This window comes from Dasypus novemcinctus, chromosome 24 (genome assembly GCF_030445035.2).
Source record: "Dasypus novemcinctus isolate mDasNov1 chromosome 24, mDasNov1.1.hap2, whole genome shotgun sequence".
Taxonomy (NCBI): Eukaryota; Metazoa; Chordata; class Mammalia; order Cingulata; family Dasypodidae; genus Dasypus; species Dasypus novemcinctus.
This window is the reverse complement of record NC_080696.1, coordinates 37,462,636-37,489,828: the sequence shown is the minus strand read 5'-3', so window position 1 is coordinate 37,489,828 and position 27,193 is coordinate 37,462,636. Positions and strand designations below refer to the sequence as shown.

The 27,193-nt window shown below is 38.7% G+C and overlaps 1 protein-coding gene across 2 annotated transcripts in view; it reads right to left on the bottom strand.

Moving 5' to 3' along the window:
• Positions 1 to 27,193, bottom strand: part of ITCH (itchy E3 ubiquitin protein ligase) — a 184,379-nt gene that overhangs the window by 74,728 nt on the left and 82,458 nt on the right. The window contains exons 8-12 of one of the 2 annotated variants that reach the window (XM_004454806.4): positions 24,196 to 24,353; positions 22,460 to 22,649; positions 21,385 to 21,480; positions 12,947 to 13,121; positions 9,154 to 9,223 (exon numbers count right to left, since the gene is read on the bottom strand). In XM_004454806.4, coding sequence (XP_004454863.1) covers positions 9,154 to 9,223; positions 12,947 to 13,121; positions 21,385 to 21,480; positions 22,460 to 22,649; positions 24,196 to 24,353 — 689 coding nt within the window. The remainder of the gene's footprint in view (positions 1 to 9,153; positions 9,224 to 12,946; positions 13,122 to 21,384; positions 21,481 to 22,459; positions 22,650 to 24,195; positions 24,354 to 27,193) is intronic. The other variant, XM_004454807.5, reaches the window with a different exon arrangement.

The window sequence follows — 27,193 nt, the reverse complement described above, 5'->3', positions numbered from 1 at the left end:
ATTTTTACTTCTTCCTTTCCAATTTGTATGCCTTTTATATCTTTTTCTTGTCTAAGTGCTTAAGCAAGTACTTCAAACACAATTAGAAGAGCAGTGACAGGGGGCATCATTGTCTTGTTCCAGATCTTAGAGGGAAAGCCTTTAGCATTGCACCATTGAATATGATGTTAGCTGTGGGTTTTTCATATATACTCTTTATCATATTGAGGAATTTTCCTTATATTCCTACCTTTTGAAGTGTTTTTATCAAGAAAGGATGGTGGAATTTTTTTTTAATAGAAAAACAAACAGAAATTTATTGAAAAGTATAGAACAAAAAGTGAATGTAAACTGATAATTTATATTCCTTAGTGAGAAAAGAACATTGTAAAGATGCCAATTGCCCCAAATTAGTCTATAAATTCAATGCAATCCCAAATGAAATCCTAGCAGGACTGTTAGGGAACTTTTAGACTGCTTTGAAATTTGAATGAAAAAATAAAGGTACACCAGTAATTTAGACCATTTTTAAAGAGAAGAACAAAAATACCTTACCCAATTAGGTAAAGAAATATTGGAAGCTCTAGAATTTAAAACAGTGTAGTGTCATCACAGGAGAAGATAAACAGAATATTAGAAGAGAATAGAGAGCCTAGAAGTAGATCCTTGTATATGCGGAAACTAGTAGACAATAGAAGAGGCATCATGACTCACCGAGGAAAGGATAAACTATTGAGAAAAAGGACTTAGAAAACTGGCTCATCTTTTAGAGTAAAATAAAATTACATCACAACATTATACCACAGAAAACTAGATTTTAGACCAACTAAAACTACTAAAACTTTAAAACTATTAGAGAAATATAGATAAATGTAGGATGCTGGATTTTGCCAAATGCCTTTTCTACATCGATTGAGATGATAATGTGGTTTTTTTCTTTCAATTTGTTAATGTGGTATATTACATTGACTGATTTTCTTCTGTTGAACTAGACTTGTATACCAAGAATAAATCTCACCTGGTCATGATGTATAAGTCTTTTTTCCTCCACATTAACAGCAATTGTTTATTAAGTATTTACTACCAGGCCAGACAGCTATGTCAAACCCTTCCAATACATTATCTCATTTAATTCTTCAACCAATTCCATGAAGCATTATTATTATTCCTATTTTATAGATAAAAAACCTGAGATAGAGTTTAAATAAGTTGTCCAAGGTAATAAATGTACATTTAAGCGATGGAGTAAGGATTTGGACCAAGGTTGCAGACTTTAAATCATGTTCCCTGCTCTTATTTACAGAATAGACTCTGTTCTAATAAGAAACTTCTGCATATAGTCTTTCTGTGAGGAAAACTGCATCTTGATAAACAGAGTCGTTTAGTGCTTGCCATATAGCAGTCTCGACAGGTTCCTGCATGCAGCACTGTCATCCCTGAGGCTCAGGCTCACTTTCTGCAGTGCCTCAACCCCCACCCCTCACCCCCACCTGAAGCGGCCTGTATGTTTTTTTGTTTAAGATTTATTTTTATTTATCCCCCCCGCCCCCTTTTGCGGCTTGCTTGCTGTCTGCTCTTTTTGTCCATTCACTGCGCATCCTTCTGCTCATATGCTTGTCTCCCTTTGTTGCATCATCTTGCTGTGCCAGCTCTCTGCCGTGGGCCAGCTTGCCTTCACAAGGAGACCCTGGGACATGAGCCCAGAGCCTCCCATATGATAGATGGGAGCCCAATTGATTGAGCCACAGCCGCTTTCCCTGTATGTCTTCTGATATGATGTTGGATTCGATTTGCAAGCACTGTATTGAGAAATTTTGCATCTATGTTCATTAGAGAGAACTGATATGTAATTTTCTTTTCTTGTAGTGTCTTTATCTGGCTTTGGTATTAGGGTGATGTTGGCTTCATAAAATGTGCTGGGTAATTTCCCTCCTCTTCAATTTTTTGGAAGAGTTTAAAATGGATTTGTGTTAATTCTTTTCGAAATGCTTGTAGAAATCATCTGTGACGCCATGTGGTCCTGGACTTTTCTTTGTTGGAAGATTTTTGATAATGGATTCAATCTCTTTAAATGTGGTTTGTAAAGTTCTTGTATTTCTTGTAGTGTTAGTATAGGTTGTTTGTACAGTTCTAGGAATTTGTCCACTTTATCTAGGTTGTCTGATTTGTTGGCATACATTAATCATTTCTCATAATGTCTTCTTATGACCCTTTTCATTTCTGTGGGGTCAGTCATAACTTCCCCCTTACATTTCTGATTGTATTTATTTGTATCTTCTCTCTTTTTTGTTAGTCTAGCCAGAGGTTTGTCAATTTTGTTGCTCTTTTCAAAGAACTAGCTATTTGTTTTGATGATTTTCTCCATTTTTTGTTCTCAATTTCATTTATTTCTCTCTAATCTTTATTATTTCTTTCCTTCTGCTTGCGTTGGGTTTGGTTTGCTGTTCTTTTTCTAGTTTCTCTAGTTGTTTGGTTAGATCTTTGATTTTAGCCCTTCTTTTTTAATATAGGCATTTAGGGCTACAAATTTCCCTGTTAAGACTGCCTTTGCTGTATCCCATAAGTTGTTTTTGGTTTTTTAAAAAATTTATTTAGCGCATCCCTTGCCCCATTTGTCTGCTCTCTGTGTTCATTCGCTGTGTGTTTTTCTGTGTCTGCTTGTATTCTCATTAGGCATCTCTGGGAATCAATCCTGAGACCTTCTGGAGTGGGGGAGAGGTGATTACTCTCTTGCATCACCTCAGCTCCCTGTTCTGCTCTGTCTTCTTACTTCTCTCCTCTGTGTCTCGTTGCAATATCTTGCTGCGCCAGCTCTCCGCACTGGCTGGCACTTCTGCGTGGGGTGGCATTCTCACACAGGGCAGCATTCCCGTGTGGGCCAGCTTGCCAAGCAGGCCAGCTTGCTCTCACCAGGAGGCCCTGGGCATCAAACCCTGGACCTCCTATATGGTAGATGGGGGCCCAACTGCTTGAGCCACATCCGTTTCCCCCATAAATTTGGTAAGTTGTGTTTGCATTTTCATTTGTCTTAAAATATTTACTAATTTCACTTGAAATTTCTTCTTTGGCCCATTGATCATTTAGAAGTGTGTTGTTCAGCCTCCATACATTTGTGACTTTACCTCTGTCCTTTCTATTATTGATTTCCAGTTCCATTTCATTATGATCTGAGAAGGTGCTTTGTATAATTTCAGTCTTTTTGTATTTGTTGAGAGCTGCGTTGTGACCTAACATGTAGTCTACCCTGGAAAAAGATCCATGGGCACTTGAGAATGTATAACCTGCTGAGTTTGGGTGCAACGTTCTGTATATGTCTGTTAGATCTAACTTGTTTATCATATTGTTCAAGTTCTCTGTTTCTTTGCTCTGTCTAGCTGTTCTATCTAATAATGTGAGTGAGGTGTTGAAGTCTCCAATGATTATTGTAGAGATGTCTATTTCTCCCTTCAGTTTTGCGAGTCTGTCTCATGTACTTCGGGGCACCCTGATTAGGTGCATAGTTATGACTATTATATCTTCCTGGTGGATTGTCCCTTTCATTAATATATAATGGCCTTCTGTATCTCATAACTTTTTTTGCATTTAAAATCTGTTTTGTCTGATATTAGTATAGTTACCTCTGCTCTTTTTTGGATACTATTTGCATGGAATATATTTTCCAATCTTTCACTTTCAGCTGGTTTGTATCCCTGGGTCTAAGGTGAGTATCTTGTAAGCAGCATATGGATGGCTCACAGCAAACCAAATTTCTGAGTCAAAAGCTGAATCAGCCTTAAGCTGTGTCATTCTCTCTACCCTTTCCTGGGGCGTCCTCAAGGTCCTCAAGGGAGGGAGACTGTGAGGGCTGAATTTCTCCAGTGGTGTGCTGGTTCCCAGGGAAACCACAGTGTGGCCCCACCCAGCCTGGAAGGGCTGGTGGGACAGAGCAGACCAAATTTGTGGGTCAAAAGCTGAGTCAGGCGGCCAACTTGGCCCAGTGGTTAGGGCATCTGTCTACCACATGGGAGGTCTGTGGTTCAAACCCCGGGCCTCCTTGACCCTGAGGAGCTGGCCCATGCTTAGTGCTGATGCATGCAAGGAGTGCCCTGCCATGCAGGGGTGTCCCCCGCATAGGGGAGCCCCACGCGCAAGAAGCGCGCCCCGTAAGGAGAGCTGCCCAGTGTGAAAGAAAGTGCAGCCTGCCCAGGAATGGCACCACACACACGGAGAGCTGACACAACAAAAAGAAACACAGATTCCCGTGCCACTGACAACAGAAGCAGACAAAGACGACGGGAGAGCTGACACAACAAAAAGAAACACAGATTCCCGTGCCACTGACAACAGAAGTGGACAAAGACGACGGGAGAGCTGACACAACAAAAAGACACACAGTTTCCCATGCCACTGACAACAGAAGTGGACAAAGACGACGCAGCAAATAGACACAGAGAATAGACACTGGGGTGGGGGTGGGGGAAGAGGAGATAAATAAATAAATAAATAAATCTTTAAAAAAAAAAAAAAAGCTGAGTCAGCCTTAGGCTGTGTCCCTCTCTCTCCACTTTCCTGGGGAGGGGCATCCTCAACAATCAGTCCCAGTTAGTAGAGAGGGAGATTGAGAGGGTGGAATCTCTTCAGTCCAGTGCCAGCTCCCAGGCCAAACAATGGCGTGGCCCCACCCAGCCTGGAAGGGCTCTTGGGAAACAGCAGACCAAGTTTGTGGGTCAAAAGCTGAGTCGGCTTTAGGCTCTTTCTCTTTCCTCTTTCCTCAGGAGGTGGATCCCTTGGACCCCCTTTGTCTACAGCTACCAGCCTACAGGCCTCAGAGTTTAAAAGCGTCTTCTGTGTGGGGGAGGGTGCCCCTTTTAACTTATGGTTTTGTTTGCTTTTTATAAAATTTATTGATTTCTCTCCCCTTCCCTGCCCACAGTTGTCTACTCTCTGTGTCTATTCGCTGCGTTTTCTGTGACCGATTCTATCCTTATCAGTGGCACCAGGAATCTGTGTTTCTTTTTGTTGTGTCATCTTGTGTCAGCTCTCCATGTGTGCTGCGTCATTCCTGGGCAGGCTGCACTTTCTTTCACACTGGGCGGCTCTCCTTACGGGGCGCACTCCTTGTGTGTGGGGCTCCCCTACGCAGGGGACACCCCTGCATGGCACGGCACTCCTTGCGTGCATCAGCACTCCTTGCGTGCATCAGCACTGTGCATGCGCCAGCTCCACATGGGTCAAGGAGGCCCGGGGTTTGAACCGCGGACCTCCCATGTGGTAGGCGGACGCCCTATCCATTGGGCCAAGTCCACCTCCCTTAACTTATGGATTGCCATCACAATTCTTTTCTTTTGTCCCTCTCTCTTCTAGGTGTTGTCCAGCTTTCCCCTGGTGTCCTCAACCCTAGAGGACTTTTTCCCAGGTCATTTTTCCCTGTCCTCTAGCTACTTTTCTGGGAAAGAAAAGAGTCCCATGTCTTTCTAGTCTGCTATCTTCCTGGAAGTTGGTCATAACATCTTGAGTGCAGAAATGTGTCATCAACTCAAAGGTTGTTCTAAAACAAAATCAAGCACTTAGAGTGGCCACATGATAAAGTTCATGTACTTGGCAGTCACATCAAATTAAAACATTTAATTTATTTTAGGAATCTAGAATTGTCTCTTGTTTAAAGATATGGATCTAAATAAAAACTAATTTTTATAATCTAAAAACAATATCCTAAATGCATAGCTGAGCATATATTCATCTTTTATCTGTCACCAAATTTCAAGTTTCTGGGCCAGAGATTTTTCCTTCCAAGGATAATGTGAGGCAAGACAAAATTAATAGTAAACTTGATTCACATGTATGTTCTAAATACATTCTGCAGATATCAGCATTTTTGGAAAGAAAAAGTGTGATAAAATTTCAAAGATAGACACTTGCAAACTGAACTCATCTACTTAATGACAGGAAGTACTGTGACTGTACAGCTGATTTCTTACTTTGTTGGAAAATCACACGATGAACAATAGAGAAAATTACGGAACAAAGCTGAATGAACATCAGATCACTTCCTGACTTGACTAAAATAGTGAAAAACAGAAGCTTCTTGCTGTTCTATATTTTTCATAGCAACTATGACAATGAAAAAATTATCTTTATATCTGATGGGTAAACCAGCTACCCAAAGCCCTATTAGACTACACTGTTGAACCCAAAGAATTCTTTGCTCTCCAATCTTTACAGTGTTCATGCATTTAAAATTAAAACTTTTCACTGTTGCCTTGTAAGGTGGTAATGTCTAGTCCTAGCATATAAACGTCTTAAAGAATGAAGAAGCTGGATTTGAATATATATGGTGTCACAGAAATAATGCTGTAAATCTCTAAATGTAAACACAGGCTATAAACTGGGATTCTATTTCCTGAGCTAATCCAGAGTATATGTCAGGTGGGTCTCCTCATCTGTTACAGTACCAGCATTATCACTGGTTCCACAATTAAATCATATGCCAAAAGCCAGAAAGACATAAAGCAGTGTTCAGTTTTAGTAGGAAGATCATCAACCCATTTAGGAAGAGGGCACTTCAACTTTAGGAGTGTGAAACCTAAAAACAAGAGACTATAAAATAGGGCAGGATGCTGATAATGCTAATAACCTGGATAAGCTAGATTAGGTCATTAGAAGCAGTATTTTAGGGAAATACCGGCTAAAGTAAAAATGAGAAAGTTCCTGATTATAGTGGTAATGATAAATACAGAAGGCAAGGACCAACTTGCAGGAAAAGATTTTCTAATAAAGGCAGAGCTAACACAGTCCATAATTCATACCACAGCTCATAATTCTATGAGCAAAAGGCAATTTTTCCTATAGCTGCTCTTGAACAAATAGCTTATATTACTGACAAAGGCCAATCAGGTTATGGTTTTTCTGCAATAAAATTAAGAGGATACACGACATGATATTCAGACATCAATTTAGCATATAAATTTCTCCTTCTGTAACACAGAAATACTTCAACTCTAAAAATAAAGCCAGAAAAACCATCTGTCTAGGAATGCAATCTGTCATGTCAGGTTCAACATGCCTCATAAAGGGCAGTATCCCTTCTCCTAAAGCACTTCATATCAACTACACATATGCCACATTGTGGCTCTAAACAGTGCCAGAAGACTCCTTACTAGACTGCCAGGTCTTGGTGGAGACAGAAATTCTTTTCATATATCCTTTGTTACAAGCTAGCAACAATAACAGTTATAATTATGGCCTATTACATTTTTTACCTTTTTGACTCATAGAAGTGATTTAAGGATAAATAACCTCAGTGAAAAAGCAATGGGGTTTCTGAAAGAAAGGTTTATACCACCAGTATCATTTATTGCCTGTATTCATGTGAACATGACATATCCACTTTTTTTCCCATTACTCAATAATGCTATAGCAGTCTTTATTAGTCAGCCAAAGGGGTGCTGATGCAAAATACCAGAAATCAGTTGGTTTTTATAAAGGGTATTTATTTGGGGTAGGAGCTTACAGATACCAGGCCATAAAGCAAAAGCTACTTCCCTCACCAAAGTCTATTTTCACATGTTGGAGCATGATAGCTGCTGACGTCTTCAAGGGTTCAAGCTTCCTGGGTTCCTCTGGGCTCAGCTCCTCTGTTTTCTCCACAAGGTCAGCTGTAGACTATGAGGCTCCCTAGGTTTTGTCTCTCTCCACAAGGCCAGCTATAGACTATCAGGTGAATGGCTGTCTCTCTCCCTGGGGCTCGAGCTTCAACATCAAACTCCAACATTAAAACTCCAACATTAAAAGCCCCCCAACTCTGTCCTTTGCCATGAACTTTATCTGTGATTCCCCAGCCACCAAGGGGTGGGGACTCAACACCCTCCTGACACAAGAGGTTTACCTGATTACTTAATCAAGTAAACCTCTGAATCCAATATAATCTAATATGCCCAGAGGAGATTCAGTTTATAAACATAATCCAGTATTTCTTTTTGGAATTCATCAATAATATCAAATTGCTACACAGTCTATCTTGGGAACTGATGTTTTCCAATATTATGAAATATCTGCAGCTCTTGAAGATAAAAATCCAACTAGTTTCATAACTCGCTTTATTGTGCTATTTTCCATTTTCTACATTCTCTTTGGCTTTCATGCAAAATGTTTCTATACTACCACATTTTACTGGAATCTTGCTATAGTACTATCCCTATTATATAGCATTTTAAAACAAAGCCTTACAGGATAGGCACATCGTAAATCCTATCAATTAAATTTTAATAACTAAGGTACCAAATATACTGGATAACAGAGCATTCTCATGTGTTCCACGGTATAGAGCACAAAGTTAGCACCCTAACATGTTCCCCCTTCCACTGTTTCTTCAGATAACGCCAACCCAACCAAACATTGAACTATGTTGTGGAAGCACCAATGTGGTCAAAATATTTTTTTATTTTATTTTGAAATAATTATTACTCATAGAAGTTGCAAAAATAGTATAGAGTCTCATGTACCCTTCACCCAGTTTCCCCCAGTATGACATCTTTTCTAGCTGAAGTACAATGTCATGACATTGATTGGTACATTACTATAATTAGACTACAGACTTTATTCAATTTTCACTAATTTTTTAGCCTGCATTCATTTGTGTGTATGTATACAGTTTTATGCAAATTTATCCCATGTATAGATTAGCGTATTCACCATCACAGTCAAGATATAGAACAGTTCTATCACCACAAAAGAATTCCCTTACGCTACTTTTTGTATTGGTACCTTTATTCCAGTCCCTGTGGCAACCATTCATCAGCTTTCCATCCCACAGTTTTGTCATTTTGAGAATGCTCTATAAGTTTAATCATATACCATATAATCTTTTGAGACTATTTTTTACTAAGCACAATGCCCTTAAGGTCCATCCAGGTTTTTATGAGTATCAATAGTAACTCCTTTTTATTTTTATTGCTGAATGGTCAAATGCTTTTAAACTTTAGAAGAATAAATCATTCTGAATTCTAATAAAAGTTTATTGTAATAAAATAGTTGATTTAGACCTTTGTGGAGGATTCAATATCCACTTGGCACTCTGAATTAAATCAACATTTCCCCAAAAATTCCCAGATATCACTCAAGCAAAAACAGAGCATCACCCATAATATCTCATTTTAAAAATGATATAAATTCAAAGAAACAAATCATGTAACTTACCCCATCCAGGTGGGAGGGGACCAAGGGGATCAAATTCTTTACTTTGTGATGAAGCAAACAAATCTTGATTCTAAAAAGAACACCAACATGGTAAACTAATTAAAAACTTAAGATTTGACAGTAAGCTTATGAATGCAGATAAGCCTCCCTGGCCGTGTACAACATAGCTCACAATTACAGACAGAGTTCACTTCTTAGATAAGTGTCATAGAGTTACGGGTCAATGCCAACACACTTTTTTACTTTTGGGGGACAAAACAATCTTTAAAAACAAAATTTAAACTTTGAAATTATTTGAAATTCAAACATTATACAAACATGTAATGTATCAAGTGAAAGTCCCCCAAATCCTCACCCCAAAATGACCATTTTGTCTTCTTTCGCTAAAAATATTTACTATAGCAGTAATATAAAAATTAGAAAAACATATCAACCCCCCCCAAAGTCATTTACAATTCCAGTACCCAGAGTCATCAGATGTCTGAGAAAAATTCTGCATTTTCAACTGGAAAAGAAAGGATCACAGAAAGAACATGGGATATGCAAAGAATTGTGGGAAGAGGTGGGAACAGGCTATCAGATGAGTAAAAGAAGTCTAGCTGGAATGTGTTAAAGAGCCTAGGGCGGTATCTAAAACTTCCCAAACTTCTGTTTGCAATAATCACAAAGGTGGGGAGAGGGGTTTGGCCAGATAAGATAAAAGGAAAGCTGGAGTCAACTTTAGAAAAAACAAGCTAAAGCAGTTACAGTTACTCTCTATAGGGTTAAAGAGTGTGTTCTGGTTCAAATGTATAACAAAGTAGGGAAAATTTTGTGGTTGCTCAGCAAGACCTGATTAAGCCCTTTCTTAGTAAACTAAGGCAACCGAACAAATAACAGGCTCCAATGGCTTGTTTTAAAAACTTAATATGGAAAGAATTACAAAATGAAATAGGACAATAAACCTCAGATAGTCTCAACACCAAAATTCAACAATTATCAAAACTGCCGCATTTGCTTTATTTATCCCATTTCCCCCTATTTTTTGCTGAAGCAAAACCAGGCATCATCTCATCCCTATATATTTCAGTATGAATCTCTAAAATTTATGGACATTTTCTTACACCTAGCAAAAAATTGTTAATTTTATCATCTAATACCCAATAAGTAATTAAATTTCTCTGATCATTTATTTGTTCAAATCAGGATCCACACAAAGTCCTCATATCACATTTGGTTGGGTCTCTTAAATCTCAATCTAGACCACTGTCTTGAACTGTCCTTTTGTTTCCTTTTTTCATGTCACTGACTTACTGCAGAAACCTGGTTAAAAACTGGAGTTTGAAAGGACATGAGATAGTCCATTTTTTATTTACCAGCTCTTAGAAGACAGACCTATAAAGAACTGGCCTTGCTCCTCCTGATAGGCAAAATATGAAAGGAGAGGAGAGAAGGCAGGGAGAAACATTTTAAAAGATCAGTTATAGAGCAGGTATGAAAAGTCTGGCATATGACAGTCACCCTGTTTTAATAATTCTCTAAGACCCATGCCTATTCCACTGGATATCCCTGAATAGATAATCTGGGGACACATTCTGGGAAGCTATAAACCAAGGCAGAGATATTATGCAATGTTCCATTATCAACCAAATCCTTCCTAAGATAAAAATGCTGGGTCTGTAAGAGTCTACTGCCCTCTAACCAGTGTCAGAACAAGGGGAACCAAAAGCCACTTTATATACCCAATTAACAGACCATTTCTCAGCAACCTTCCCCTTTTTCAAGTAGCTGGTGTTCAGAATATTCAATTCACTCAATTCAGTCCATAAGTTTGGCAATATGAAGGGGAACTAAAATAGTTTAAGTTCTCCTAGTAATTTACATTTTATTTTTTAGGAGGTACTGGGGATTGAACCCAGGATCTCGTACATGCAAAGCAGGTGCTCAACCACTGAGCTACACCCACTCCCCTCTCGTAGTAATTTAGAGCCATTCTATGACACGAGCATAGAGTAAGAAATTCAGGAAATTGGTCAGATTATTTTAGATAAGGGAAAGAATAAGAACATGGATGATAAGGTAAAAGCTGTAATTCAAGAAAATTTCCAAAGACTCTGAGTATCAAATGGGTCAAGCCTACAATGAAGCAATACACACAGTAGGTGATACAGAATTTGCTAAAATTCTGATTTTAAAAAGAATGTTTTAAAAGATTGTATACTATAAAAATGAGATAAAGACACACTTACAATTGGGGATATGAGTGAGAGAAGAGGAGATGGGTACAAACATTTCTGAACACCCAGTATGTGCCAAACATATTAGGAAATTATTTCACAGAACCTTAAAAAAAAAAAACTCTGAGGAAATTGTATCTATTTTATAGTTAAAGTAAATGAGTCTTGATGAAGTTAAGTAACTTACTCAAAGTCATATAGAGAAAGTAACTGGTGGAACCAGGATTCGAACCCAGATGTATCTGACTCCAAAGCCACTGGACACCCATGTGGAAACTAGCTTTAAAGAAGGCAGGCAAGCTAGGCATTCAAACCTAGAAGAAATTTGGCCAGGCATACCAAATGTAAATATAATTTAGAAAGAAAAGAAGATATAAAACAGCATTAGGAAAAAGAAAAAGAAAAAAAAAAAAAAAGAAGGGTAAGGTAGACAAGAAACAAAAATTAATTTTATCTCTCAAACTACTTGACAGGGAGATATAATGACAGCTGTCTAGAGAAGATTGCAGGAAAAATTCTAGTATGTGAAGGAAAGGTATCTTAGTCCCTACTAGGTAGTGGAGATAAGGGTTCTGATAAGGGTATATTTGTCTATATTAATGAGTGATTACAATTATGGTGATGAGGTCTGAGAAGAAGACATAGGAACATAGAGAAAGGGAAAAAAGTAATACCTAAAGAGGACAGGAATATGAAAGCTGCAATTTTACTCTAATGGATTCTAACAGGGATGAAACAGGTGGAAGGAAAGAGATGGAGAGTTGGTTTTCTTCTGTCTAGGTTCTATAATTACTCACACCAACCTATTTTATTTGGCAAGAGAATCAAATTTGTCAAAGGGTTATTTCCTTTTTCTCAAAGATCTGACATTTTATGACTTGAGAGATTATAAAATTTATAGCACTGAAGACTGTAAAGCCAGATATTAGTAGATTCTGGGGTAATTATCACTATTACAGCAATACTACCTTAAAAGAAAATACCTAAAATTTAAACCATTTCTCGTCCAGAAAGAAATATTTTTGTATCAAAAAAAAAAAAAAAAACAATTTTGAAATCAGAATAATATATTCAACATAAGCATATAAAGAATTAAGTTTTTCTAGTCTCCCAGAGCACCAAAAATTTAATTAGATAACTTTACCGTAAAATGTAAAAAAGTGATGCAACTCTTATCAATCAGTTCTACACAGCCAGTTGAAAGTCAGGTGCTCTGAGACCCATGCCTTCAAAGGTTTTGCTAAGTTAAGGCAGCACTAATTTTAGGACTGTTTTAATCCTTTTCAAACTGCTTTGGTTTATTTTTACTATTCTTTTGTCCATTAATTTTAATTGGTCCTAACTTCTATTTGTTTATTTTTGACATTAACAAAGCAATGGAGGTTGGACTACAGGAAATGACAGACGAAAGAAAAGATCACATACACAGAATACTCCAGACAAGGTCTAAAAAATAAAATCTTCAATAAGAACAATCAAGTTGCTATCCTACTTGTACCTTCTTTTTAGTGCTTTACATGCAGGAAAGGGTTAAAAACTGTAAACTTTTTAAGTTTTAAATGAAACAGGCTGCTCACCCCATAAATGAATCTCTGATTAAACTGTTGCATTGCTCCTTGCAGTTGACTACGTTGTAGCTGCCACTGTTCATAGTTCCGGACAGATTCCAATGTTGGCCTCTGCCATGTTGTTGTTCTTGTGAAATGGTCAACATAATAAATACGCCCCATGTTGTCAACGCGCCGCTCCCAGCTAAATCAAACATAAACAACCTCATTTAACCAATACTTGTATAACAGATGATTTAATAAGATTTCTTCCTGGCACTGGTGCAGATTTGGTTAAGATTTTAGCTTGAGAAATGACTTTTGATTTACCTGAAGACACCTTATACTTTATGTTTTCCTAAGTAGTCTATAAACGAAATAAAGATAAATACTTCTAAAAATTCCTTTCTTAACAAATTTTAAGATCACCAGTCAGGTTCTTAAAATGCAATGTATATTCAATGAATAAGTCCTTAAAAGTCATTAAGGAAAACATTCTAATTTCCTTTCCAATGTTCTTTTTAATGTTATAATCATAATAGAGATACAAATTGTGCACACATACAGTTTTCCCACAAATATCAAAATAGTACTTTTCCACAAGGATACAACTACTTCATATTTATTTTATTTTAAATGGATATATAATACTTAGAGTTGTTTCCAATATTCTGACATTACAATAAATAAAGATGTTTAATGCATCAAACATTTTTTCTTCTATTGAATTATTTCCTTGATACATTTTTTTCAGAGAAGATTACTAAGGATAGGTGCATCATTATAGTTCTTGACACAAACATATACACAGATATACTTTCTCCAAGAGTTATAACTAATTTGCATTACCACCAGCAATGTTTAAGAAAAAGCTTCTTGTCTACAGTCTCACTAATAATGGATGTTATCTGCTAATTTGAAAAGTAAAACAGTACCTTTTAGGTGTGGATTTCTCTAAGATTACTAGCAAAATTAAATATTTTCTCATGTTTGCTACTCTCTTCCCTGTAGATTAAAAATATATTTTCTTCCAATTATTTAAGTAATGTAAATGTTAAATGCTTAACACTATGTGTTAATATATGCTTAACTTCCGCAACTATTCTGTAATGAATTTCTATAACATATTAAATTATTTTATACATTAGGGACTTTTTCTCATATATGAAAATAACAGAAGGACAACCAGCAAGATGGCAGCAGAAAAAGGAGCTCCTAGAGTCACTTCCTGCTACAGGGCAGTTAGTAAACACCCAGAGCTATCTGGAGCTAGCTGAAGCACATGTTTGGGGGCTCCAAGGAGGCCAGAAGAGCATCCTGCACCAAACTTGAAGGAAGGAGGAGACTGCCCATCTGTAGAGAAGACTCACAAGTAGAGCATGTCATGCCCTGGAGGAGGCTGTACCCATCCTCCACTGGAGACACAAGCTGCCTCCGGAGCTCTTTCCCGCTGCTAGAATTGAAAGCTCCACTTCCCAAAAATGGAGGAGGAAGAGACAGTTAGGCACAAACTTAAGATACTGATGAGTAAACTCAGATAGCTAAAAATATAATCCTGAGAACAGCTAAAGTTTAAGCCTGTCCAAGTCAGAAAGAGGCCAGTAGCTGCCATCTTAACTCCGTGCCTGGCACGAGGGGAAACAGGGCGAACTGAAAATCCCAGTGCTGGTGGGGACCGACTTCTTTCCATCCAGATCAGATTGCAGCTCTAGCCTAGGCCCCAGTGCCACCTCCAGCAGGGAGAAAACTGCAGGGACCTGTGCTAGCCTCTCTGGAAATTACCAGCCAATCCGTGGAGGCCAGTGATTATCCTACTCTGCTGGCATGAGCCACCACGGAGTTATTCTGTGGCTGAACTGGAAGCTCCATTTCCCAAAAATGGGAGAAGGGGATGGTTGGTTGCTGGTAGACTCGGCTGGCTAAAACACAACCCTGGGAACAGCTGGGGTGTGAATCTGTCCAAGTTGGAAGGGGGCTGGTGGCCACAATTGACTTCACCCCCAGCCTGAGGGGAAGCCCAGATGACCAAAAATCACAGTGACAGTAGGAACCAGTTTCTTTCACTCAGATTGACCTGCAGCCCTAGACTAGGCTTTGGCCCCACCTCTGGTGGCAAGGAGACTGTGGGCCCTGCACCAGTCCATCCAGGTAACTGTAGGTACCTTTGGCTGGCACAGACTGAAAATGGAAGTCTATTGGGCCAACTGCAGTCATCTTGGACCCACACTGCATAGACTGCTGCCCACACTTGCAGCTCTATTCCTGCTCCAGGCAGAGGAGAAAGGAGCATGAAGCTTCATCAGTTTCTCTGGGCAACTATAGTTTAGGCCTGCACAACTTGGATTATTTCACACAGTTGTGACTCTGTCCCTACAAAGGAGAAAGGAGAAAGTTGGGAGAAGCTTCATTGGTCCCTGGCACAATGAGGGCATCTTGAGCCTCCACAGCTTACAAAACCAACTACATCCTTGGCTCCTACTGTAACAACCAGCAAGAAAGAAAGGGAAGGGAGACCCAAACTAAAGAGAAAAATTGCACCTAGAATAAATACTCTAGTAAGCCAGATGTCAAGATGCCAACAAAAAATTACAATCCACACCAAGAAATAGGAAGCTAGGCACAGTTAAAGGAACAAGATAAGCTTCCAGATGACATAAAGGAGTTGAAACAACTAATCATAGACGTTCAAACAAATCTCCTTAATAAGTTCAATGAGATGGCTAAAGAGATTAAGGATATTAAGACGACTCTGGATGAGCACAAAGAAAAATTTGAAAATATACACAGAAAAATAGCAGATCTTATGGGAATGAAAGGTGCAATAAATGAAATTTAAAAAATATTGGAATCATTTAATAGCAGACTTGAGGAGGCGGAAGAAAGAATCAGCAAGCTTGAAGAAATGGCCTCTGCAGGGTGGGGGGTATATTTTTTGAATGTAACATTAAAAAAATAAATAAAGACAAAAAAAAAAAAAAGAAATGGCCTCTGAAAGTGAACATACAAAAGAACAGATAAAGAAAGAATGGAAAGAATAGAACAAGGTCTCAGTGAACTAAATGACAGCAAAAGATGTGCAAACATACGTGTCATGGGTGTCCCAGAAGAAGGGAAAAGGGACAGAAGGAATATTTGAGGAAATAATGGCAGAAAATCTCCCAACCCTATTGAAGGACATAGATATCCATGTTCAAGAAGCACAGCGTACTCCCATTTGAAAAAATCCGAATAGACCACCTCCAAGACACATACTCATCAGAATGTCAAATGCCAACGACAAAGAGAAAACTCTGAGAACAGCAAGAGAAAAGCAATGCATAACATATAAGGGATACCCATTAAGTTTAAGTGCTGACATCTCACCAGAAACTATGGAGGCAAGTAGACAGTGGTCTGATATATTTAAGATACTACAAGAGAAAAACTTCCAGCCAAGAATCTTATATCCAGCAAGACTGTCTTTCAAAAATGAGGACGAGGTTAGAATATTCACAGATAAACAGAAACTGAGAGAATTTCTAAGCGAGACACTAGATTTTCAGGAAATATTATAGGGTGTGCTAGAACCTGAAAAGAAAAGACAGGAGAGACAGGCCTTGAAGAAAGTCTAGAAATGAAGATTATATCAATAAAACTAAAAGTGTCAAGAGTGGTGAAAATAAAATATGACACATATAATTCAAGTAGGAATAAATTTAATAAAAAATGTAAAGCACTTGTATTCAGAAACTGCAGCTCAATGTTAAAAAAATTTTTTTAAAGACCTAAGTAACTGGAAGAACATTGCATGCTCATGGATTGGAAGACTTAATATCATTAAGATGTCAATTCTACTCAAATTGATATACAGGTTCAATGCAATCCCAATAAAAATTCCACTAGCATTTAAAAAACAATTGAAAACACAATCATTAAATTCATTTGGAAGGGTAAGGGGTCCTGAATAGCCAGAAACATCAGAGAAAGAAAAAGCAAACCCTCATCTCCAGACTTTAAATCATATTACCTAGCTATAGTAGTAAAAACAGAACGGAACTGGCATAAAGACAGACAGAGAGACCAATGGAACCAAACTGATGGTTCAGAAACAGCCCCTCACATGTATGGTCAAGTGATTTTTGACTAGCCTGTCAAACCCACACAGCTAGGGCAGAACAGTCCATTCAACAAATGGTGCTGAAAGAATTGGATATGCATAGCTGAAAGAAGGAAAGATGACCCCTATCTCACACTTTATCCAAAAATTAACTCAAAATGGACCAAAAACCTAAAAATAAAAGCAAGAACCATAAAACTTCTAGAAGAAATTGTAGAAAAATATCTTCAAGACCTGGTGGTAGGTGGTGGACTCTTAAAGGAGATAAGAGGACTGAGATGGACTACTGATATTTAATATATGTAGAAGTTTCAATTCACTTTATTATAAAAGTGTGGAAATGTATTAGAATGGATGGTAACACACAGTGAGGAATAGCTAGTTTATAAATGGGGATGTGGTTGAAAATGGTAGTCTAGGTATGTAAATGCCAACTGACAGAATGCTAGAGCATAATCTAGGCACTGAATAGCACAGTAATCCAAAAGATAGATGAGAACTGTGGTTGATGGTACAGATGCAAGAGTGTCCTTTGTGAGCTAGAGCAAATGTATATGACTACTGCAGGGTGTTGGGAATGTGGAGAAGCATGGGAAAAATATATCTGGAGTGACCTATGGACTGTGGTTAGCAGTAATAATTTAATATTCTTGCATCTATGACAAAGATGTACTGTGTTGATAATGAGGCAGTATGGAAAATGTGAGCCAAAAGGACACTATGGACATGGTAAAAATCAGATGATATTATCTTATCTGTAGTAAATATTCCACCACAGTGTGGTGTGTTGATGGAGGAGTGTTGTTTGGGAATTCTGCACATGTACAGGATTGTTTTATAGGTTTACAACTTCTGTCATAAAAAATATATTTAAAATGTAACAACAGGGAAGAGGAATTGGCTCAACTGTAGTGTCTGCCTACCACATGGGAGGTCCAGGGTTCAAACCCAGGGGCCTCCTGACCCATCTGGTGAGGGGCCCATACACGGTGCTGCCACGCGCAAGGAGTGCCATCCCACACAGGGGTGTCCCCTGCATAGGGGAGCCCCACGTGCAAGGAGCGCGTCCTTTAAGGAGAGCTGCCCTGCACGAGAAAAGAGCTGCCTGCCTAGGAGCGGCATTGCACAGAGAGCTGACGCAGCAAGATAATGCACTAAAAAGAGACACAGATTCCCAGTGCCACTGACGAGAATACAAGTGGTCACAGAAGAACACATAGCAAATGGACAAAGAGAGCAGACAACAGGGGTGGGGGAGGGGAGGAAAGGGGAGAGATTTTATTTATTCATTTATATCTCTCCCCTTCTCTCCCCGCCCCCATGCCAGTTGTCTGTTCTCTGTGTCCATTTGCTGCGTCTTCTTTGTCTGCTTCTGTTGTTGTCAGCAGCATGGGAATCTGTGTTTCTTTTTTTTTTTTTGCGTCATCTTGTTGTGTCAGCTCTCCGTGTGGGCAGCGCCATTCTTAGGCAGGCTGCACTTTCTTTCATGCTGGGCAGCTCTCTTTATGGGGCGCACTGCTCGTGCATGGGGCTCCCCTATGCAGGGGACACCCCTGTGTGGCAGGGCACTCCTTGCTCGCATCAGCACTGCACATGGGCCAGCTCCACACGGGTCAAGGAGGCCTGGGGTTTGAACCGCGAACCTCCCATGTGGTAGACGGATGCTCCAACCACTGGGCCAAGGCCACTTCTGAACAGTTACTCTTTAAAACACTAATCCTGGGAAGTGGATGTGGCTCAACTGATAGAGCATCCGCCCCCAGGAGGTCCAGGGTTCAAACCCAGGGCCTCCTGGCCTATGCAGTGAGCTGGCCCATGCGCGGTGCTGTGATGCACAAGGGGTGCCATGCCATGCAGTGGTGTCCTCTGTGTAGGAGAGCCCCATGCACAAGGAGTGTGCCCCGCAAGGAGAGCTGCTGCGTGCACAAAAAGTGCAGTCCACCCTGGAGTGGTGCCACACACACGCAGAGCTGATACAGCAAGATGATGCAACAAAGAGCAGACAATGGGGTGGGGGGTGGGGGAGAAATAAATAAAAATAAATCTTAAAAAAAAAAAATTAGCCCTAAAGCCAAGCTAGTTCAGACAGGAAAACCTGTAAGTACTAAGACCTATGGAATCTTTAGGTAAAAAATGAGTGAAAAATCCCTGAATCCAAACGGAGTTGCAACATTTACTCTCCAAGTCATTGGTCTTGCCCAGGACAACTAATAAGGAGGTGGTGATAGACAACTACCATACCAAGAAACCGAAAGTCTACAACTGCAAGCAACATAATCCCATCCATCAGGCCCATGGGATTGCAGCCCCCTCTTAATTAGAGGTGGCATGCACATCACCATCCTAGAATCCTCAGATTTGGGGAATGAACTATGGACTAAAGTAAACTTATTGGTATTCTACTATAGACTTATTGTGAATCTAACAATGGAAGAAATTCTATTACTGATGTGGAGGAAGTGGCCACCAGAGGTTCTGAGGCAGGGACAGGGAAAAACAGGTGTAATACGGGGTCATTTTTAGGACTTGGGAATTATCCTGAATGACACTGCAACAACACATACAGGCCATTATATATCTTGCCATAACCTACAGAATTGGGTGGGAGAGAGTGTAAACTACAATGTAAACTATAATCCATGCTTCGTGGCAATGCTCCAAAATGTGTTCATCAATTGCAATCAATGTACCACACTAATGAAGAATGTTGTTAATGTGGGGTAATGTGGGAGGTGTGGGGAGTGGGGCATATGGGAATCCCCTATATTTTTATGTAACATTTATTAACCTAAGTATCTTTAAAAAAAATAAAAAAGTGTAATATGTTTGCATTTTCAGGACACTGGAATTGTCCTGAATCATGTTGCAGTGATGGATACAGGCCATTATATATATTGTCATAACATACAAAAACGTGTGAGAGAGAGTTTAAACTATAACGGAAACTATAATCGACACTAAATGGCAATGCTCTAATATGTGTCTATCAATTCTAACAAATGTGTCATACTAATGAAGGATGTTGATAATGTGGGAAAGTGTGGGATGGGTAGTGAGGGTGGCATATGGAACTCCCCTACATTTTTATGTAACATTTATGTAATCTTTTAAAAAACACATAAAAAAGAAAGATTATGTTTGTAAACTAATCTATTCCTCTGGGTTTGATACCCTTTATTGTACTAAATTCAGCTGGAATATCTTTGATTAGACTACCTGTTAAGATTGGAGCTTTGGGGAAACAGATGTGGCTCAACCAATTGGGCTCCTGTCTACCAATGCCCAGGTCTGCCTGGTGAGGGCAAGCTGGCCCACATGGAGTGCTGGCCCACAAGGGAACATTTCCCCGTGCAGGAGTACCATCCTGCATGAGGATGCTGCCCGGCACAGGAAAGCTGCCTCGTGTAGGAGTGCTGGCCAACGTGGGGAGTTCACGCAGCAAGATGATGCAATAAGAGACACAGAGGAGAGAAAAATATACAGAGCACAACAGGGAGATGAGGTGGTGCAAGAAAGCAAATCACCTCTCTCCCACTCTGAAAGGTCCCAGGATTGGTTCCTGGAGCTACCTAATGAGAATACAAACAGAAATAGAAGAACACACAGAGAGCAGACAACGGGGGGAAAGGGGACAGAAATAAATAAAATAAATCTTAAAAAAAAAAAAATTGGAGTTTTGATTTGACCATGTCAGTAAGGCAAACTCAGTTTGAGTCTTGCCCTCTTGGTGGGTCAGATTTAAATGGACACTCACTTAAGAAGACACCAAAGAAGAGAACTTTTGTCATTTTTGATCCTGCCATGTGACAGAAAGGAGAAGGCTCAAAGGGTTAAAGTCCTGGGGAGAGATGGCTTTCTTGCCTGATATTATAGCTTATAGCTGACCTTTTGAAGAGAGTGAAGACTAGAATAGGAAGCCCTGAGAAAGCCTTCCACCAGCCTGCTGAGATCAGGAAGATGCTGGGCCCACAAACCTCAGAGGAAGAGGAAGCCCAGGAAATGCTGAAACCTGGCAGAGATTGCCTGTCATTTTGCTTCAACACGTGGCAACTGATTTTGGTGAGAAAGTACCTCTTATGGTACCTTAAGTTGGACTTTCTACTACCTTGGGTCTGTAAGCTCTTACCTCAAGTAAATATCCTTTATAAAGTCAAAAAAAAAAGAAAAGAAAAATAAGAGTGAAAATAAAAAGCATTCATCACATTTAATCAAGTTTCTGATTATGTCCTATCTCATTTTGTACCTACCACAAAACAAAATGGATAAAGGACTGATAGGAAAAGGAAAAGTAGGGATGTAAGGAAGATTTTGTAAAGACAGAATTCATAGTTCTACATAAATATTTTTTCCCCCCTTTAATTCAGAAACTTACCCAGGAGGTAGAGGTTCTGGTCTGTCCCATGTTGTTCTTTTCTCAACATGATCTACATAGTATACGCGTCCATGCTGATCCACTCTCTGCTCCCAACTTAAATACAAATTAAATACCAATTTAAAAATTGGTATAGTACGGTGTAAGTAACCTTTCCCCCTTAAATGGCCATATTATAGAACTGAGTATAAAATAAGCATGTCAATATATAAAGAAAATACCAACAAAATTTAGGAATATCTAAGAAATGTCATCTTCTAAGGGTGATGCACTGTAGATGAGATTTCTCCTGCTGCAGAAGTATCTGTTTTAGAAGACTACTTGTAGTTCTAAAGAGGTTTGAGGTTGGTCTACTAGGGAAATGAAAGTCTCCAAATTATTAAGACTTTATCAAATGTATATCTAGCACAGTCCAAGAGCGAAAGGTTGTAGATTGGCCTATACAAGTATTCTAGAGTCTTTGGAAAGTTTCTTCCCAAAGTGAAAAAGGGTATAAACGACCATAGCTTGTTAACGCCAATCACTTCTAAACTACCCATCTTCTGTTTGCTAATTCCCTGTATAAATAACCTTCTAGAATTCTCATGTAGGCTTTCCAAAAGGAAGATGGTCTATATGCTAACACAAGTAATACAATCTGTTTAATAACTGAAATTCTCATATGAGAGTTTATTAATCTAGGTTCTGGATTAACTAATGAATGTCACAATGTATATACAAGAGTGCTATCAAATTTAAAAACAATCAGTAGAGATTAAAACGGAATTAGGAATACTAATTTTTTCAGTTTCCCAAATTACCAATTGATTTGCTATAATGAATTAAGGATGGGAAAAAAATTTGTCTTTATAAAATGATTTTTCGGTATCTGGGGCAGGATGTGTGATATTTTGGGGGTTCTCTGTACGGTGTTTGTATTATTTTCAAAACAATCCTGTAAATTTTAAACTACTTACCCCCCAAAAAGTTACAATTGCTTGAAGACACAGTTATTTAAAGACTGGAGTTCAATACCATTTCCTTTATATGTAGAAGCTTAAAGGGGGAAAAAAGTGAACCAAAAAAAGTTACTCACCCAGGTGGTAGCGGAGCTTGAGTTATAGGATTTAATGGCCTAGGGCCTGAGCCTCCAGATATAGTAAGAGGAATTATTAATCCAGATGTTGCTCCTTCAGATGTATTTGTATTTGCATTTGTTGCTGGTAGAGAGCCTGTACTAGATCCATCACTTTCTGAAGTGGCAGATGGTGAACCATTGACAGATGCTATAGGAGATTTGGGAAAAAGAAAAAGAAAATCTGATTTTCTAAAATCTAAATTCAGGATAAAATTTTAACTTTAAAAAATAAAAAGGCAGATGACAAGTATAAAATTTGAGACATACAAACACAAGGAAAAGTTACTTCATTAACATAAATAATGAAAAATAGCAAATGCTTCCATGCAGTAAGCCTTATTCATACTTCACAGGTCCCATCTACCCATGTCTCATTATTAATTACAAATTACACACAGACTCTCTGATTTCCTAATGCCACAGGAAATAAAAACTTTTAGAACAGGAGCATTTTGATATCTGTTGGTATTTTAAGTTTATTTAGTAATCCATTTTTCAGATTCTTTTATTCCTTTGCTATGAAATCTTGCAGATTAAAGACCAACTTTTTTTAGGTTTTTTTTTTTAAAAATACAGTTTTTAATTAAAGAAAAAAAAAGATAAATAGATTACATAATAGAGACTAACTTTTGACATTGGTTATAAACTGGAAGAACTGACTACTAAGCAATATTCTTACAAAGAGTTAATGGGTACGTATTACATCTTCAAGAAATACTTGTTGACAAAACTATTTGTGGAGGAATGCAACAAAGAGATATACAGTTTTAAAGACTGGGAATATAGTTAACATACAGAAAAAGGGGTAACTATATAGTTAAATACAAAGTCATTTTATTAGAGTGATTTGTAGACAACAATTTACTTTTCTGAGAGTAAATAGTTTAATAACTTGGCATTTCCTGCTCACATGCTGGCTGAAGGAAGTAAAAAAAAGATTACTTCAAGATTAAAGATTTGTTCTGGCTAATCAGTCAGAAAAATGAATATTCTACCTATATGTGTTTGCAATCACATTACATGAAATGTGTCTGCTGTATAATTTTAACTTTAAAATCTTAGTATCACTTAGTATTATTGGGTTATTTACCATTTACATTTTTTTTTGGAGGTACCAGGCATTAAATCCAGGACATTGTATATGGGAAGCTGGGGCTCAAACCACTAAGCCACATCCACTCCCCTGACTTGGTTTCTTCATTTATTTACTTGTTTTTTGTTGTTGTTTTTTTTAGGAGGCACTGGGAACCAAACCTGGGACCTCCCATGTGGGGAGCAGGCACCCAACTGCTTGAGCCATATATGCTCCCCACAAATTGTCTTTTAAAAATATATAATGGGAATAAGCAACCAGATCCTTGACTATATGACATGCTCATGTCACGCGGTTACAAACTTCCATAAAGTTGGCAATCTTATCTGTATTGCCTATACTTTATACAATGCATATGTGATTTTCATTCCTAATGGGATACTGTTTCAATAACTTTACAACTGGAGGAAAAACTTAGAGAAAGGGTACTTCTTGGTTACCTATGGGAAGATCAATCTTAGCTAAAATCTTACATATAAAAATATAGCTAGAAAACTGACAAAAAAAAGGTCTCCTTACACTTACCTGAAGATCAATTCCCAGATTATTAACAATCACAGTACTGAGAGACACATCCTTAGTGTATGGTTAGAATACACACCTGGTCTACGTGGGGTGGGTGGAGGTGGTCGTGAAGGTCTTGGAGGCCTAGAAGGTTTAAAACCGCCATTTGAGAGTGATGGAGAATTATTCCCATTAACCCTCCTATTTTCACAAGACCCTGAATCCTCAGGGTTGTCTGATCCATTTGTGCTTGCTCTGGGTAAAAAGGGAAGAAAAGGGGAAGGGAAAAAGAATGTTCTTTGAAATTAACAAAAGACCAGCAGAAAGACTAAACTTAAAACTTATTAGGAGGTTGAGAAGTTTCCTAATTTCAGGCTGCCTTGTCAAATACATAAAAAGCCCTTGAAAAGTGTAGTCTTATATAGAACCCCCAAAGGCACATTCAGAAATAAGAGTGAGGGGTTGCCCAAGAGCAAAGAAATACACTTGAGGCCATTCAAAACTATTAGATAAGCTAGTCTGAATTTCAAGTAAGACTTGAAGACAAGTAATTTCAAGTAAGGCCCTGAATAAGTAGGAAGAGTTAAATTTTCAAAATCAAATGCCTTAGAAAGGTCCCTTTTATCATAAGCACAGATAACTTCTCCATCATCATTTTCTTGACCCTTAATATTTTTTATGCTATTGGGCAAGGCTGACAGTCCCATGTCAGGATAAAGAAGTACGCTTATTTCCCAGGGCCTAGGCACTGCTTTCCTAGTACATTGGTATGTAAAATGCTCAAAGTTAGTGATCTACTGATGGTGTCCACAGATCTTTTTAAAGGAGCTGTCATTTCTTCAAAGCAATGACATCAACTGAAGGGAAAGAAAGGGGAAGAGGATGCTCCCAGGAAATGTTATATTGTAATCTACTATTCTGTCAGGTAAATATAGATGATTACTCTTCCCAGGGGGCAACTAGCTATGGATTAGAAAACAGCATGAGTAGCTAGTTTGGATATGTTGCAGCAAAGGTTCGGCAACCTTCTACCTGGTAAAGAGCAAACCACTACACGGTATTAATCCTTATCTCCTGGATCTTCAGAATAAGCTTGACCAAAATAAAATCCAATAGATTTAAGAAACCAAAATAGGGAAGCAGCGCCATTTATTAAATCATTTTCAAACAATATTCACCAGAAGTCCTTTAGGGCCTTTCTATCCAAAGTGTGGTCTTTGGACCAGAAGAATAGGCACCACATAGGAGCTTGTTGGAAATGCACAATCTTGGATCCCACCCTAGACCAACTGTATCAGAGTCAGTATTATATTTTTTTCTGTTAGGAGATATATTAGAGTTCTTTGTATTGTTTTTATACTATTTTTGCAACCTTTTTAGCAATTTTTGAAATTATTTCAAATCAAAAAGTTTAAAAATTTCAGGAAAAATTTACAGGGGGTATTGCTTAGCATCAACATTTATTCTTATTTAATATCTATTGTCTTGTAATTTTTATTGACTCAAACTGTAACAGAATTAGTATTTTAATAAGATTCCAAATGATCTGTATGGATAGTACGGTACAGAGCACTGCTGTGGGGGTTCCTTAGATTATTCTGAATAGTGGGAACAGCGCAGTTATTGGCAGTCAGCTTCCTTTCCCCTGAGTGCTGAGATTCCAACTCCATTTTGAGTCATAAGCTCTTAGTGACTCTAGGTATTGCTTCCTCATAATATTTCAAGAGATTACTTATTAAAAGGAAGTTTCTTGCTGTATTTTTATAAGATAGACAACCAGTAGACTAGACCAAAAGTAGGAAATAGAAATTTCTAGCTAATTCTGCTACTGACAAGTTAAGTGACCAAAGGGAAGTTATTTAATCTTCTCTCTCTACCTCGAAAGTTCTTTATCTGGAAGTGGATGTGACTCAACTGATGAAGCATCCACCTACCATATGTGTTGGATCAAGGTCCAGGGTTCAAAACAAGGGCCTCCTGACCCATGTGGTGAGCTGGCCCATGCACAGTGCTGATGTGCACAAGGAGTACCATGCCAAGCAGGGGTGTCCCCCGTGTAGGGGAGCCCCACGCGCAAGGAGTACACCCCGCATGGAGAGCTGCCCTGTGTGAAAAAAAGCATAGCCTGCGTAGGAGTGGCACCGCACACGCAGAGAGCTGACGTAGCAAGATTATGCAACAAAAAGAGACAGAGATTCCTTGTGCCGCTGACAGGATGCAAGCGGACACAGAACACACAGCAAATGGATAGAGAGAGAAGACACTGGGGGGGAGGGGGGAAGGGGAAAGAAAGAAAAAATAAAAAATAAAGAAGTAAAGAAGTTTATTATCTGACTATATGACTCCTAAAAACCCTGTCAGCAGTAAAATGCATACTCAATTGCGCATCTAGCACTAGACAAGTTTAGGGATATGTGAGGGAGGAGGAACACTCAGGGAATGAGGTCAATCTTCTATGACAAACAAAGGTATGGCAGAAGCTGGATTCCAAAAATACTGTCTTGCTGTTGGGGATTAAAATATTGGAGATTAACATCCATGTTTTTCACCCTTCCAACATCTCCGCCTTAATTCCTCAACACAGTTATCTAACAACCTGTGAGGTACACTGTTCTTAAATATCCCTGATACCTAGAATTACTCTTCTTCATAGATCTTAAGCTCTAAAATCCCTCTTTAACTACAACCTCCAGTTCCTTCTATCTCCCTACTTCTCTGCCTCCAGCTGCTATTTTTCCTTCTATCTCGTCATGATTTTTGATCCCCCTCTATCTTCAAAGTCCAGTGGCTCCCTTCAAGTCTCATCTTGGTTTCACATCAGGCTACTTTCCCTAGTACCTTTAATTCCCTCATCTATGCCCAACTCACTCTCTTCCCCTCCCCCTCAATCCTTTCATCTACAACTAATCCTCCATCTACTTTTCCCACTATCGTTCCCAGGGGCCAAACGTAATGCTAAAGAATGTTCCAGTTGAGAAATCAGAGGTGGTTTTTAGAAGACTAAATAAACTAGGTAAAGTACTGTATTATAAAAGGTCTTGATAAATTTTTCTGTTGGGCCCAGTAAAGGAAGTTTTCATTGCCAATGACTCACA